Genomic DNA, 15541 nt, shown 5'->3' on the forward strand with positions numbered 1-15541 from the left:
AGCGTTTCCGGAAGTGGAGGCGTGAGCGGCAGGGCAGTGCCTGCTTGGGGTAGCGGGAGGGCAGACTCTGGGCACCACTCCCGGGCCGGTCATGAACGGGCCGGCGGACGGCGAAGTGGACTACAAAAAAAAATACCGGAATCTGAAGCGGAAGCTCAAGTTCCTCATCTACGTGAGTGCTGCCGCGGGAAGGCTGTGGAGGGTGAGGCCTGGCGCGGACAAGATACCAGTTTACCCAGGTGTAAAGTGGGTGGGGCGAGCGGCCGCCGGTTCCGGGGCCCTTCACGGAGGACCCTTGGCCCAGCGCACCCCTTGCCCGTGTTACAGGAGCACGAGTGCTTCCAGGAGGAGCTGAGGAAAGCGCAAAGGAAATTACTGAAGGTGTCCCGGGACAAGAGGTGAGGCACGTTGCAGGGACGGAGGGCGATGTGGTTCCTAGGGAATCTACATTCGGACCCCATCCCCGAGTAGGGCCACAAGTGCATGGGCTCGTTCAAGGATCCGATGGGCCAGCTGGGAGGGACAGGGGCCCAGGAGGACATTGCTGCGCTGGAAAATCACTGTCCATCTCCCCTTCCCTCCCCTCAGTTTCCTCCTAGACCGACTTCTGCAGTACGAGAACGTGGATGAAGACTCTTCGGGTGAGCAAGGTCTTCAAAAATTGGTGGAGGGCATGGTTCTTGGCACTTAGCAAGCTTCCTGGACCCCTGCCTTTTAGGCAGTGGCGGCTGATACAGCCCCCAGTGGTCCTTAAGCCTAGTTGCTTGCCTTCCACCTCCACCGTTCTTTCATTCAGGCACTTACTGAGCACCTGTTGCGTTTCAGGCACTGTGCTTGGCACGGGAGATACAGCAGAGGCAGAGATAGGCAAAGCCCTTGGCCTCTTGTAATTTATATTCTAGTTAGGAAGAATAAGTAAATGAAGACAATAGACTAGAATTTTAGGTCATAGTAAGAACTTGAAGGTAATGAAAACAGTTATGTGATAATGATTATAGTAGAACAGGGGTTGATGAATTGTTTCTGCAAAGGGCCAGATGGTCAGTAAGCTTTCTGCAACATACAATCTTTGAAGCACCTACTGAACTCTGCCATTGTAGTAGCAGCCGCACCCCATAGGCAAATACATGAGTATGGCTATGTTTCTATAAAGTTTTATAGGCACTGAAATTTGAATTTTGTATTATTTTCATATGAAAAATTTTTCTTTAGTTTTTCTTTTCCAACCGTTTAAAAGCTTAAAAGCCATTCTTGATCAGGCGCGGTGGCCCATGCCTGTAACCCCAACACTTTGGGAGGCCGAGGTGGGCGGATCACAAGGTCAGGAGTTCAAAACCAGCCTGACCAACATGGTGAAACCCTGTCTCTACTAAAGATAGAAAAGTTAGTCGGGTGTGGTGGTGTGCGCCTGTAATCCCAGCTACTGGGGAGGCTGAGGCAGGAGAATCATTTGAACCCTGGAGGCAGAGGTTGCAGTGAGCCGAGATCGCTGCCACTGCATTCCAGCCTGGGCGACAGGGTGAGACTCCGTCTCAAAAAAAAAAAAAAAAAAAAAAACAAACAACAAAACGCCATTCTTAGTTTGCAGACCACACAAGCAGGCAGCAGGCAACGTCTGAATAGAGTACTCAAGAAAGGCCTTTCACAGAGTGACATTTGAGTTGGGACCAGAGAAGAAACGAGCCTTTCATCCTGGGCAACATAGTGAGACCCCCATCTCAATTAAAAAAAAAAAAATTAGCCACGTATAGTGGTGTATACATGTGGTCCCAGCTACTTGGGAGGCAGAACCAGGAGGATCCCTTGCCTGAAAGGTCAAGGCTGCAGTGAGCCATGATAGCACCGCTGGGCTCCAGCCTGGGTGACAGAGCAAGACTGTCTCAAAAGAAAGAAGCCCCATCCTGGCTAACACAGTGAAACCCTGTCTCTACTAAAAATACAAAAAATTAGCCGGGCATGTCGGTGGGCACCTGTAGTCCCAGCTACTCGGGAGGCTGAGGCAGGAGAATGGCATAAACCCAGGAGGCGGAGCTTGCAGTGAGCTGAGATTGCGCCACTGCAGTCCAGCCTGGGCGACAGAGCGAGACTCCATCTCCAAAAAAAAAAAAAAACAATCTTGTGAAGAAGTGGGCTAGATCTGTCCCAGCAGAATAATAAATGCAGCTACCCTGAGGTTAAGAACAGGTCAGGCTTGGTTGAAGAGCAGAGGGATGAAAGAGAGAGAACACTGTTTTCATTCTTTTATTTGAATATTGTCTGCAATTAACTGTATTTTACATCATAACCAGGGCCCCACATGTTAAACAAAACAGTTTAACGAAACATTTTTAAGATCACTGTATCCAATTCATCCTGATACTTTTTAGACTGCCTTTTTTCCCTTCTTTTAATGCTGGTTGCAAACCAATAAATTGATTTCATGACCCACTAATGGCTTGAGACCCACGGTTTGAAAAACCCGTAAGGTGGGCATTTGTGGGCCTCTTCCTGGGTGGGGCCCTCATAAGCCATGTCACGTAGAATCACCTCTGTCTGTGGTGCCTTTAAACATTGGTCTAGGCCGGGCGCAGTGGCTCACGCTTGTATTCCCAGCACTTTGGGAAGCCTAGGCAGGTGGATCACGAGGTCAGGAGATCGAGACCGTCCTGGCTAACATGGTGAAACCCCGTCTCTACTAAAACCCCGTCTCTACTAAAAATACATAAAATTAGCTGGGTGTGGTGGCGGGCGCCCGTAGTCCCAGCTACTCAGGAGGCTGAGGCAGGAGAATGGCGTGAACCCGGGAGGCGGAGCTTGCAGTGAGCCGAGATTACGCCACTGCACTCCAGCCTGGGCAACAGAGGAACACCCATCTCAAAAAAAAAAGCACATTGGTCTGAGACAGGGATTGGCTTGGCATGTGGCAGCCAGCCACAGTTTAGGACATAGTGTTTTGTTAGAACGCATGATACCCATTCGCTTGCTATTATAGGAGGATTGTAGATAAGGTTAGGGAAATAGGCAGGGGCCCACTCAGGTAGGTCATAGTAGGAGGTTTGGCTTTTATTGTAGGCTGTCATCCCCTGCCTCTCCCTTCCCTAGGGGCTTCCAGTTAACATCCTGTTTGAGGGGAATTCAGGGCAGGAGGTGGGAGAGAACCCAGTATGTTCATGGCCAGAGTGGGTTGCATCTGAGGAGGAAGAGCCAGCCACTGACGAGCCCCACTCCTGTCGTGGAGGCCCACGCCCTGGCCGGGGAGACACTCACAAATGACGCTTTTCAGCACAGTGTGAGGGCAGCCATGACGAGTGAGAGTAGAGGGTTCCAGGAGAGCCTACAGTTAATTGGGCTTGAGGGATTCTGGACGACTTCTCCAAGGAGGTGGCATTTAATCTTCTTAAAGAGTCTGTTTGAGCAGAGGCATTGGTAACGGCTTCTATAGGTGTAGCAGTCGTTTGTTTGATGAAAGATGGCCCTTCTAGGCAGAGGCACTGAACTAGGAAATACATTTCATTTTTGACGAAATAGGTCAGTGTGCTTTAAAGAATACAGTTATGTTAGTTGACCAGAAAGGTACATTGAAGCCAGATTAAGCAGCACCATGAATTCATGCAGGTGGTGGGTGATGTCATCAAGAAGGATGTGACCAGGTTTGTTTTAGGTCACTCAGGGGTTGGGGGTGGACAGTGGGTGGCAGGGTGAGGTGAGACTGCTTAGCAGGTGATTTTGACGTGCTGGTGGCCTGAACTGTTAGTTGGCGTGGGGAGCGGTGGATGAAGGGGAGGACTTCAGGAGGAGATGAACAGGACCCTGGTTATGGGGAGCGGGGCAGAGGCAGGAGTTGAAGGCTGCTCAGCTCAGAGGCAAGGAACCAGTGGCATCAAACAGCCAAGGAGTCACAGACCTGGCTTGGAGTCTTAGCCTCACACCTTACTTTCTGAGCCTTGGTGACCTCATGTGACAAGTGGAGGTGCTGCCCTTCCCATCCTTCCTTGGATCTGATGACAAGGAGAGGTGGTGAGTGGGAAGGAGCCTGGCACCCTGGCCATGCGTGGCAGGTGTGTTACGGAGGAACCAGAGCAGTAGGGGGGCTGGGGAGGCTGTCCAGGCTGTCGGGCTCCTTGGGACAGCTCAGGTGTGTGGTACATGCACATGCCCACCGGCTGGTGAGTCAGATTCCCCTAGAGGCTCTTCCATTGGGTTTTGGTTTGTTTCATTTTTTTGAGGCAGAGTCTTGCTCTGTCACCCAGGCTGGCATGCAGTGTTATAATCACAGCTCACAGCAGCCTCAATTTCCAAGCAGTTCTCCTGCCTCAGCCTCCTGAGTAGCTGGGACTACAGGCACACGCCACCATGCTCAGATAATTGTTTTTGTTTTTAATAGAGATGAGGTCTTGCTAGGTTGTCCAGGCTGCTCTTGAACTCCTGGCCTCAAGTGATCTGGCCACCTCAGCCTTTCACAGTGCTGGGATTCCAGGCGTGAGCCCCCGCACCTGGTCTTCCGGTGCCCTTCTGTAGTGTAGAGGAGGTTATACCCTTCTGGGATGGACCCCAGTCCCACCCCCACTGACCAGCTGTCCCCATCACAGACTCAGATGCCACTGCATCATCAGATAACAGCGAGACAGAGGGGACACCCAAGCTGTCTGACACACCGGCCCCTAAGAGGTGAGAAGAAGATGCATTCCTCTCTCTGGGGAGGGTCAGGTGGGGCGCCTGGGCTCCTAGCCACCTCTGACCTCGCCCTGTCCTTTCTCCAGGAAGAGAAGCCCTCCGCTGGGGGGGGCCCCCTCTCCCTCCAGCCTCTCCCTGCCTCCTTCAACAGGGTTTCCCCTTCAGGCCTCCGGGGTCCCCTCCCCATACCTGAGCTCGGTGAGTTGGGGTCAGGGATGGGAAGTGCCTGGGAGTAAGGTGGGCGTCATTTGGGCAGAAGGGCTGGGCCTCGGGGCAAGGCCAGCCCAACTTTGGGGACATCTGTCTGGGTGTGGCCCAAGTGTCCCACGGAGGGTGTGAGTCGGGGCTGCCCCCTTCTCTCTGGTGTAGGAACGGGGCCAGGCCTGACTGAGGAGAGCAAAGCCCAGGACAGCATCCTGCTGCTGCCCGGCCCTTCTGTGCTCGGGAGCCCCAGGAGCCACACTCATCACCATCTCTTTTGTTTTTCCATCCTCCTTCTGTTTGCATTTCTTCCCCTACCCTCACCCCGGTCCACTCCGCCTCCCATCTCCATCCCCGCTCCTGCCCGCAGCTGGCCTCCCCCCGCTACCCCCCATTCCCTTCTGACTACCTGGCCCTGCAGCTGCCCGAGCCCAGTCCCCTGAGGCCCAAGCGGGAGAAACGGCCCCGCCTGCCCCGGAAACTCAAGGTACCCTGACGTGGGGGCGCTAGGGAGGGGCAGGACGGTAGGAGGACAGCCACCTGAGGGAGGCTCAAGGCGGGGGCCTGTCAGAGAATCATGAACGGTTAATTTGGGGACCCAGTCAGCACTTAGCACTGAGGGGTGGATCAGAGAAGTCTCGGCTCACAGGCTTGTATGGAGACAAATCAGGGCAGAACCAGCCTTGGGGGACCCGGTGTGCGGATGCCAGGGGTCCCGCTCTTTCATGGCTGCAGTGTAGCGGGGCCAGGCTCATTTTCCCAGGGGGGCGTGTTCTGTGATGCCAGGTAGCCCCAGACCGGGTCAGGATTATGGGATCTAGAGTCAAGTCGAGACTGCCTGTTAGAAACCACGTGGCCTTGAGCAGGTCTCTGCTACCCTCTAGGCCTCCTAGGCTTGGCACCTATAGGGCAAGTGGTCCTATTCGATGTGACCAGCAAGCGCCCCTGGAGCGCCTCCTGTTACACAGCAGTGCACAAAGCAGACCAGTGCCTGCCCTCAAAGAGCTCACAGTCTAGCAAGATAGGCAGAAAACAGACCAGAAAAATAGGTACTTGTGGAGAACAGAGTGAGATCCAGAGAGTGGGGACGCCGGTGGGACGAGGCTGACACTTAGGGCCCAGCAGTCTGGGATGTTCTTTGATCAGAGACTTACAGGAAATGGCAGGAGCTGTGGCTCCTGGGCAGTGTTTCCATTGGGCAGAGTCTGTTGGGGAGAAAAGTAAGCAGGGAATTGGGTCCCGGAGCAGGTCAGAGGGGGAGCTCCTGAGGGGCCAGTGTGCAGGATTCGCTGTGAATGAAGCCTTGGAGGCCGAGCGCGGTGGCTCACGCTTGTAATCACAGCACTTTGGGAGGCCGAGGCGGGCGGATCACGAGGTCAGGAGATCGAGACCACGGTGAAACCCCGTCTCTACTAAAAATACAAAAAATTAGCCGGGCGTGGTGGCGGGCGCCTGTAGTCCCAGCTACTCGGAGAGGCTGAGGCAGGAGAATGGCGTGAACCCGGGAGGCGGAGCTTGCAGTGAGCCGAGATTGCGCCACTGCACTCCAGCCTGGGCGACAGAGCGAGACTCCATCTCAAAAAAAAAAAAAAAAAAAAAAAAGAATGAAGCCTTGGAGACAGCAGTTCCCCGGTGGGGCGCAGGTTGCAGGTGTGGAGGGGGAGTGATCTAATTGCATTTTAACAAAATTTCAGACACTGGTGGTCAGAGAACAGTTCGACTGGGTGAGCGGTGGGGTGAGTTGGGATGGGAGTGAGAAGGTCACCGCGGTAAACCAGGCCGAGGGCAGAGGGTCCAGAGGGAACTGCGGACCCATTTCAGAGAATGAGCATGGGAGTTCCTGGAGGACCTGGTTTGGGCTGTGCGGGAGAGAGGCCAGGATGCCTCCAGGGCTTTAGTCTGAGCACGAGTGGAGTCTCCCTCCCTGGAGATGGGAGGGCTGTGGGAGCACAGGCTTGGAGGGAAGCTGAGTCTGGATGCGGATGTGTCGGGTGCCATCTGGAAAGGCAGCTAGACAGTGGCCCGTGAGGGGCTGCGCATTTGGAAGCCGCCAGGCTGGCGGTAGATGCGAGCCTTGGGAGAGATGGGGATGGGCTGAGGGGCAGAGCGGAGTGGGGACCGACTGGGCAGCTCCCAGAGTTCTGGAGCCAGAAGCAGAATGAGAGGCCGCATTTGCGGTGGTCTGGAGTACAGGCCCTGGTTCTTAGCACGGGGGTGGTGGGCAGGGTCGGGGGTGGCACAGCATGGGGGGGCACTTTGAGGCTTTCTGGCTGGGTGCTGAGTCCCGAAGCGGAGTCATGTCCGGGAGCAAAGTTGTAGACATTCTGGAGAGAAGGTTTGAGAGGGTGGCCCAGGTCCATGGCTGTCGGAGGAGGCGGGGAGAAGCCAGGAAAGGCCTCAGCGAGGAGAACGTGTGAGCCCAGGGTGAGTGGATTTGGATATTCCTGGCTGAAGCCATAGTGGGAAGGGAGACAGGGCCACAGTGAAAGCACTGCCTGGGCCAGAGCAGGAGTGGTAAGAAATTGGCAAGAAGAACCGGGTGGGGCGGGGTCATGGAAGGCCTGGACACCGGCCTGAAGTGGGTTTGTCTGTTACTGTCAGGGGAGCGGGAGTCCCTGAAGGGTCAGGGGAGTGAGGAGATAGAAGGAAGGGAGTCCAAGCAGAGGAGGGATAGCTGTGAAGACAGAAGCAGGTTGGTTCTCTCAGGCCTGAGTTGGACTTGGCCGGCTTTGAATCCCAGCTCTTCCAGTGCTCACCATGCAACCTCAGCGTTGTCATTTCACTCTTTGAGCCACAGCTCTCTTTCTCCATTCAGTGGCGTCATTGTTCGGAGAATGTGAGTGAAGGGATGAAAATCACTTGGCCCATGCCTGGCCCCTAGTAAGCCACAGAGAAATGTGAGCTACTGCCAGTCAGGCTGAGAGGACGCCACTGAGGAAGTCCAGGCCAGGGTGGGACATGCTGCGCACAGCAGGGAAGGAGAGGGGGTGGCCAGAGAAGGGGATGGTCCTTTCCAGTCATACACGCATGTCTGCTCCTGTGTGTACATGTGGGGGCCTGGTGCAGGGCGTGGGGGTGCTGTTCAGAGTTGGGCCCCCTGTCTGTTATCCATCCTGCCAGCCTCCTATACCCTGAGGCCTGATCCATCCTGGCCCCCATGCCACCCCAGCAGCAGAGATGAGGGTGAGGGCTCCTTAGGAAGCAGAGAGGAGGCCACGGGGCCAAATGTGAGAGGCCACGGGCCCACTCAGAAGGGCCACTGGAGACCATGCATGGCGTTTCCTGCCAGCCCGCCCAGGGCCAGACTGGACACTGCCCCACAGCACCCAGCAGGCCTGCACCTCAGGACCTCCATGTCCACACCAAGTTCAGCCTCCTCCGCTGGCACGTGACCTCTCCCCACTCCCCGGTGTCCTGAGGCTGGGAGGGCATTAACAGAAACCACCTGGCACAGAGCAGGTGCCCAGTTTGTGCCCACAGACAAAGCACGGTGACTGCGGAGGAGACCCACAGAGCTCTCTGGGGAGGGTTTGTGAGGACCTGGCAGCGGGGTGGAGCTAAAGGGTTGAGCAGGGCGGAGGCCACTTGCCACCCTCAGAGGACAAAGCAGGACTTCTGACAGATAGAGCAGGGTGCCCAGGTGGAGGGGCCGCCTGTCATCCAGCAGGCGGCACTCCCGTCCCAAGGCCCCGAGTGGCACAGTGACGCGCTCAGGTCTGTGTTTTAGAGTGCGTGCTCTGGCTGCAGTGTGGAGGAGCTGGATCTGGGAGAGGCTGCAGGCAGGGAGTCCAGTTAGGAGGCTGGGACCGCAGCCCAGGTGAGCTGAGAAGAGGACTGGGCCTAGGCCACGGCTGCAGGGATCCCGAGGAGGGGCCCATCCAAGACATAACAGAAGCTTCTTGGGGGCAGATAAGCCGCCGCCGGGGCTCCTGGCTCAGGCAGCCTGCAACACCCTCCAGCGAACCAGTGAGTCCCGCAGAAGAGGGAGAGGAGGAGGAGGGAGAGGAGGAGTAGGGAGAGGAAGCTGGTGGCAGGTGGCACCTCCGGGGCCGGCAGGCAGGCAAGCACTCCAGGCTGACTCCGTCCGCCTCTGGCTTAACCCTGTCTCAGGGCAGCCCAGGCGCCTCCCTGGAGAGGGCAGGTGCCCGGGCCTTTCCCTCCTGGTTTCCTGTGAGACACCCCCATCCCCTCATCTCACCTCCATCACCACCCCCAGGCACTTGCTGGTTTGAGGCTCTCGGGCTGGGCGGGGCAGGCCCTGAGTGCAGCATGGGTTGGCCCGGCTGTGCCCAGGGCCCCTTCCCCCTCCCCAGAGCTGCCCTGGGGGGCAGGGCCCGGTCTCCTGAGGCCCCAGTGCCTCCCTGACTAGCCCCCCTGTGTTTCTTCCCCCTGCTGCAGATGGCGGTGGGACCCCCCGACTGCCCTGTGGGAGGGCCGCTGACCTTCCCTGGCCGGGGTTCTGGGGCTGGGGTCGGGACAACCCTGACCCCCCTCCCACCCCCCAAGATGCCCCCCCCCACGATCCTGAGCACGGTCCCCCGGCAGATGTTCAGCGACACAGGTAGCGGGGACGATGCCTTGGATGGAGACGATGACCTGGTGATCGACATCCCGGAGTGACCGCGACATCACGCCATGCCCACCACGGCCCCACCCGGCGCCCTCCCTGTGCCAGCACACACAAGCCCAGCTTCCTCGGAGGTGTTTATTGACGCCCAGCTGCCATGCTCCGGCCACTGACACAACCAGAAAAGGCGTAAACATGCACGGGTGTCCCCCAGGAGGGTGGCAGGGGCCCTGCCTTCAAACCCCGGCCCCCTCCAGGGGACAGTTATTTAAACGAGTGGCCGGGAGCATCTGCCACCTGCTGGGGAGGCAGAGACCCTGCGATGGCCACCTCTTTAAAAGGGCAGCTGTACAGGGCTAGGTTTTTTCAGTGAAGTTTCTGTATTAAAGGAGTGGCTCTGGGTTTGTTTTTTGTCCCTTTTTTTTGAGACATTCTCCTCCTCTGAACCTCCCCTAATCCGACCTCCTCCCTGTGGGGGGAGAGGGACGGGGCAGCGTGGAGAGGCAGGAGTGAGGAGCGCGGGGGTCTGGGGCCGGGCTCTGAGCACTGCCCGGGTGTGCAGATGATAGGGGGTTTGCATATTTGCAGGGACTAGCGAGTCAGGCAGGAGGTTTGCATATGTGAATATAGAACTCCACAGCCCCTCATGAGCAGACAGACCCGGGTCACAGAGACTCACAAAAATAAGACATGTAGTGCAGGGTGGGGGCAGCCCACCCCGTGTAAACGTGCAACACACTCGTGCGAAGGTTGGGTACTGGACCCGGCTCGATGGGCCTGTGCCAGGACACTGCTGTCCACTCAGGCTGAGGACAGAGCCCCGGCCGCGGGGGGCAGCTCGCTGGTCAGGGTGTGCCAGCGCTCCAGGGCTGCGTCCGGCTGCTGCAGGCAGTCACTCCAGTGCTTCCGAGCCTCACCTCGGGCACCTGGCCCCAGGGACACACCACCTGGGGGAGCAGGTGGCAGGGTCAGGGCCACCTCCCTGCCACTCTCCCGCCCTCAGCACCCGCAGCCAGCTCCTCCCTCACCAATGAAGTCATTGGATTTGCCAATGTCATAGTCCCAGACGGTGACTTCCAGGGTCTTGGTGGCCAGAGTGCAGAGCTCTATCTCGTAGAAAAACTCCTGGGGACAAGGCCGGCCACCCATTCGTGAGCCAGCTCCCCAGCCCCTCCCTGGCCTCCCTCCTTGTCCCTTCCCCACCCGGGTACCTCGTTAAATTCTGGGTTGAGAGTCTTCTTCTTCACGCACGTCTTATGCTTGGATTTCTTGTCCACATCGGGCCTCAGGTACCTAGGGGTGGGGTGGAGGGAGAGGAACTGAGGGGTGAGGGACAGGCCAGGCCCAATTCGGGCCAAGGCAGGCTCCCTGGTGAGGAGAGGGTCAGGGAGAGGGCTCACGTCTTGACGTAGGGGTCCGAGTAACCGTTGACGTCCATGGCAGCCAGATGGGCACAGCGCAAGATGCCTACTAGCAGTCCCCGGCGCCGCGAGTTGTAGCTGAGACTCAGCAGGATGCGGCCACGCTCCTCCAGCAGCCCCTGCCCCTGCTCCACCTGCTCCAACTGCGGGGCACAGACGCAGAGTCAGTCTGGGCCCCTGCGGCCTCCCACCCACATGCATCCCCATCCCCATGAGGTGCCTCACCTCCTTCAGGTAACAGGAGATGCCCCTCAGTGCCGCTGACATGGAAGAGGGGGACGCCAGCTGAGGGGGCAAAGAGAAGGTTCTGGAAGCCTGGCCTCCCCAGGGCCCCCTCCCCTGGCGCCCCTGCAGCCCCCGCACAGACCGGGACCTGGCGCTCGAGGCAGATGTTAAAATGCTTCTTCTGCGAAGGCTTGAGGCGGCGGAGGGGCACGCGGATCTCCCCAATAAACTCATTGTGACTCAGCTTGTCCTCATCACAGACGGCGATCCTGGTGGGGAACTGCAGTGTCAGGGCCCCTGGGGTACCTGAGCCCCATTCCGGGGTGTAGGAAGGGCCTTGGACCAGCCCAGCTCTGCCCTAAACACTACGTCTCATCTGGAAGACAGGCTGGCACTTGAGAAGGACAAGCGGATTTGCCCATTCCTCTGTCCCTCCCTTTGCAGCCACCCGGCTGTCCCTGGTCCATCAGGACGTGCTCAGCCATTGTGGGAAGCCCTCAGAAATCTTGGAGCACGCCGCTCACTGCCTCCATTCAGGGCCTGGGGGCAGGAGCCGAACACCACGGTGGATGTGGCCATAGACACAGGCCATGAGAGTTAGAAGGGCCTTGGAGCCTTGGGCAGCCAGACGAGCACCCCATGCCTCCTCAGGAACCCCTGTCCTTTTCCTGCATGCAGCAGAGAGCCAGCCCCGCAGGGACTCACTAAGAAATGATTGCTCTCCAGCCACCCGTCCTCCTGCAGCCCCTGCCCTGCCTCTGCAGTGACCTACTACCAGGTTGGGCATCTGTGGCATGGAGGATGGGCAGATCCCAGCCCTGCCACTTCTGAGCCACCTGTGTGACCTTGGGCAAGTCACTTGATCACCCTATGCTTCAATTCCCATCTGTAAATGGAGATAGTCAAGGGAAAGAAAGAAATGTGAAAATGCTAAGTCCGGGCTGGGCCCTGGTGAGCGCTCATTTTTTGGTCTCATTCTGGTTTTGGCCTCTAGCCTCCCCTCCATTCCACCCTCACAGCCGACACCAAGGTGGCCGCTCTGCCACACAGCCCTGACCATCAGGGAAGGTCCCAGCTGCAAATCCAAACACAAAGGCAGAGGTCTCTCCAGAGCCTGGGTTTTGCTGCCCACCACCTCCCTTGAGGGAGTACTCTTCCCACATCTCCATCTCCTGGGATGATGGAGCAAGTTCCCTGTCCCTGAAGACTTCACTCCTTAAGAGATTTTAGGGGAACTCAAGGCACAGAAGGGGCAGACCAAAGCTGCAGAGGTCTGACTTAAGCCAAGGGCTCTGAGAAGGGGTCTCAGCAACCCAGGAATGTTTTTGGGAGGGGGCAGAGCTTGGACCGAACCTCAGATGAGCGGAATTTAGGCTGGCAGGAAGGAGCTTTCCAGGTAGAAAACAACAGGAAAAGTTCAGGAGTTGTGGAACTGGCCAGTTGGAAGAAGGGAGTCCTCTGTTTGAGGGGCAGAAGATACTTTGTTTTGTTTTTGAGATGGAATCTCCCTCTATCACCCAGGCTGGAGTGCAGTGGTGCGATCTCGGCTCACTGCAACCTCTGCCTCCCGGGTTCAAGCAATCCTGCCTCAGCCTCCCGAGTAGCTGGGATTTACAGGTACATGCCACCACGCCCAGCTAATTTTTGTATTTTTAGTAGAGACAGGGTTTCACCAAGTTGGCCAGGCTGGTCTCGAACTCCTGACTTCAAGTGATCCACCTACCTTGGCCTCCCAAAGTGCTGGGATTACAGGTGTGAGCCACCACACCCGGCTGGCAGGAGATACTGGGGGGCAGGAATGGCAGGGAAGTATTTTGGCCTGCTGCCAAAGGGGCTAGGGAGCCGCTGATGGTTCTTGAGCATCAGAGAGGTACCGGCTTAATGGGACATAGATCAACCAGGAGTTACAATGTCAGCTGTCCCCGAGCTGCTGCTGGGTGGTGGGGAGGGGTCCCTCACCTGAGCACCTTGTGCGTGATGTCGTCATCCGTGATCCCGCTGTACGTCAGGTCCTCATTCCACACAGGATTCAGTGTGTTCCTCTGAGTCTTCGTTTTTAGCTTATTGGCCTGGGGTGTGGGGATGAAAGGTTCTCAATACCTGTCCTCCAGCCCCACGGGCTGGAGTCATGGGCTGGGCCGGGCGGGGCGAGAGGAGGCTGTTACCTTACAGGCTCCAGGCAGCAAGTGCAGCTTGACGTAGGGGTCGGCGAGGCCATTGAAATCCATGGGCTTGAGGCCCTGGAGAGGAGGGCAGGGGAGAGGGCTGGAGGCTCCTGGCACCTCTCACCCTCCCTCTTGTAGAGCTGGACCCTGGAGGAGCCCAGAAAGAGGGTGCAAGGGCAGGAGGAAGGAGCAGGCCTGGGAAGGGAAGGAGGAATGGGCCCCCCCTGGGGGCTGCACGCAAACCGGGCCCCGGCTTGGGCGGTAGGGAGTGCCCACCTTGGCCCTGAGGATGCTACAGTGCAGAGTGCAGGAGGCCCGGTCGTAGAGAAGGTCAAACTCCAGCGTGCCCAGGGCGGCTGGAGAGAGAGGAAAGGCAGCATGGGTCGGTATGGAGACAGGTGTGTGCGAGAGGCCAGCAGGTGGGCACTGGCTGCGTGTGTCTCTCTTGCCAGCCCTCAAGTGTGAGTGCAAGAGGCTGAGTGGGCCCATGCGTGTGTGCGTCTGGGTCCCTGGCTCGGCCGCAACTGGGGCTGTGTGGGTGGTGGAGTGTCTCAGCAGAAATACTGAATATTGAGCCTTGCTGAAGCTGTAATCTCCACACCGACTGCAGCTGTGGTGGCCGTCCCTGCCACCCCCCCACTGCCCTCCTCCCCTACCTACATGCACAGCCAGCAGGGCCCATCCCCCTCTGCCCCCCCACCGCAAGCCTGGGGCCCCCACCAGCACATGGGGCCTCCAATCCCCCAGACTCACTGGCATCATCCGAGTCATAGCTGTCCACCTCCGCACCATCCTCAGGCGTGGTGGCCCCAAGGAGGGCTGCAGGGGGGGCCAGAGCCAGGGGGACCAGATGGGCGGGGGCCTCCCCGCCGCCCCCGCCGCCCCCTTCAGGTCCTGGTCCCAGGCGGGGGAAGTAGTCAGAGATCTGGCGGATGGGCCGGATGGGCCCAGGGCACACGTTGATGGCCATGTGCTCCTGGATGTTGATGGTCATGCGATCGCCCCTGCGGCCCCTCATGCAGCACCCCTGGCTAGGAGAGGGCGTGTGAGCCAGTGAGCCCATCATACCTAGCCATCCTGGCTGAGGGCCAGGCGACGGCCTCCTCGGTCTGCGGGGCCCTCACTGGCCTCCCTTCCTAGGTGTCCAGGGAGAGGGCGGCGTGTGCCAGCCGGTGGCAAGTGGGAGGCCTGGGCCCTGCAGATCCCACGCTGGCTCCACAGGGGCTGGGCTGCCAACCCACTCCCCGCAGAAGTCGAGGTTGCACCACCCCGTCCTCACCCACCCACCTCTAGGTTGTCCCTGTATCATCTTGCCAGCTCCTTCCTCTCCTCCGGGGCTCCCCTCTGCTCCTGAGCCTGCCTGTCCCCCAAGGGGGCCCTGCAGGGCCCCGCCTCTGTTTCTCGGAGGCTCTGTCCTCCTCTGCACCAGGCGCTGGTCTAGTCAGGGTGTCACCCACTCCTCTAGGCTCCAACTGCCCACTGTCCCCTCATTCAGCCCCAGGACCTGTCTGCCTGCCTGGTTCCCCCCCTCGCTCACCACAGCCCACGGTGGAGACCCCAGCCTCAGATGCCACCTCTGGCTCCCCAGGGGAGCCAGAAATTGCAGCCGCAGGAGAGCCGAACACCCCCGTAGCGCACAGAGGCTGGCACGCTTCCCCGCACCCTCACGCCCCCGGCCTGCCCAGCCCCCTGCACCTGCCTCTGCCTCCAACAGGTGCCCAGGCACTGGGGGGACGGCGGGCGCAGGCTGGGCGGCGGTGGCCGGCAAGGAGAGCGCGGAGTCGAGCTGTGCGAGCCGAGAGGGAGGGAGCGCCGAGAAAGTGCGGGGAGGAGGGGGTGAGCGAGGTGGAGGCGAGGATGCAGCCGGCGCGGCGGCGGGGGACGGGGAGGGGCGCCGGGGCTGGGGAGGGGGCGGGATCTCGGACTCCCACCCGGGGCCTGCTCGGGAGCGCACGCGAGCGCACACACACACGTGTGCTCGCGCGCGCACACTCGCGCAGGGGCACGCGGGCCGGCACACACTCGTGTGCACACATCCAGCCGGGCACCCCCGCGCGCACACGCCCGTGCCCACGTGTGCACGCTCACACCCTTGCACACACCCAGGCGCGCGCTGGCACACTTACCCGGAGAACTTCGCACGCACACTCACTCGCAAACACGCGGGCTCCCTGCGCCACCAGGAAGCAGCCGCCAGAATCGCCGGGTGTTCCCCAACTACTCCTGGGAGACCTGGGCCTCCGCCCCCGCCCGCGCGCGCGGCCACGGCGCCTCCCTCCCTCCCGGGTCCCCAGGGCCGGACCACTGGC

The 15541-nt window shown here is 59.1% G+C and overlaps 2 protein-coding genes across 21 annotated transcripts in view; one reads left to right on the forward strand and one right to left on the reverse strand.

Annotated features, from left to right (window-relative positions):
* Positions 1 to 9823, forward strand: INO80E (INO80 complex subunit E). Of its 8 annotated transcripts, none has more exons than XM_055297673.2 (8): positions 37 to 172; positions 328 to 398; positions 589 to 641; positions 4569 to 4647; positions 4740 to 4851; positions 5225 to 5341; positions 8582 to 8671; positions 9400 to 9823. In XM_055297673.2, the coding sequence occupies exons 1-7, from the start codon at positions 92 to 94 to the stop codon at positions 8648 to 8650; spliced, it is 582 nt and encodes a 193-aa protein (XP_055153648.1). In that variant the 5' UTR covers positions 37 to 91; the 3' UTR covers positions 8651 to 8671; positions 9400 to 9823. The 8 variants fall into 8 exon arrangements, with proteins under 8 accessions (XP_055153642.1, XP_055153648.1, XP_055153644.1 ...); XM_063611967.1 differs by having other exon boundaries at positions 76 to 202; XM_055297672.2 differs by lacking the exon at positions 9400 to 9823 and adding an exon at positions 9253 to 9366 and having other exon boundaries at positions 76 to 202.
* DOC2A (double C2 domain alpha) overlaps positions 9546 to 15541 on the reverse strand; it is a 17681-nt gene continuing 11685 nt past the window's right edge. For 2 of the 13 annotated variants that reach the window (XM_055297655.2, XM_063611962.1), the window contains exons 2-12: positions 14928 to 15018; positions 13986 to 14259; positions 13509 to 13588; positions 13233 to 13307; positions 13027 to 13136; positions 11210 to 11336; positions 11068 to 11127; positions 10822 to 10985; positions 10633 to 10714; positions 10450 to 10546; positions 9546 to 10368 (exon numbers count right to left, since the gene is read on the reverse strand). In XM_055297655.2, coding sequence (XP_055153630.1) covers positions 10223 to 10368; positions 10450 to 10546; positions 10633 to 10714; positions 10822 to 10985; positions 11068 to 11127; positions 11210 to 11336; positions 13027 to 13136; positions 13233 to 13307; positions 13509 to 13588; positions 13986 to 14250 — 1206 coding nt within the window. In that variant the 5' untranslated portion in view covers positions 14251 to 14259; positions 14928 to 15018 and the 3' untranslated portion in view covers positions 9546 to 10222. Of the gene's footprint in view, positions 10369 to 10449; positions 10547 to 10632; positions 10715 to 10821; positions 10986 to 11067; positions 11128 to 11209; positions 11337 to 13026; positions 13137 to 13232; positions 13308 to 13508; positions 13589 to 13985; positions 14264 to 14519; positions 14734 to 14769; positions 14892 to 14927; positions 15319 to 15358; positions 15537 to 15541 lie in introns of those variants that run through there. The other 11 variants (XM_063611959.1, XM_055297651.2, XM_063611961.1 and 8 more) reach the window with 11 other exon arrangements.

The sequence above is a fragment of the Symphalangus syndactylus genome, chromosome 11 (genome assembly GCF_028878055.3).
Source record: "Symphalangus syndactylus isolate Jambi chromosome 11, NHGRI_mSymSyn1-v2.1_pri, whole genome shotgun sequence".
NCBI lineage: Eukaryota > Metazoa > Chordata > Mammalia > Primates > Hylobatidae > Symphalangus > Symphalangus syndactylus.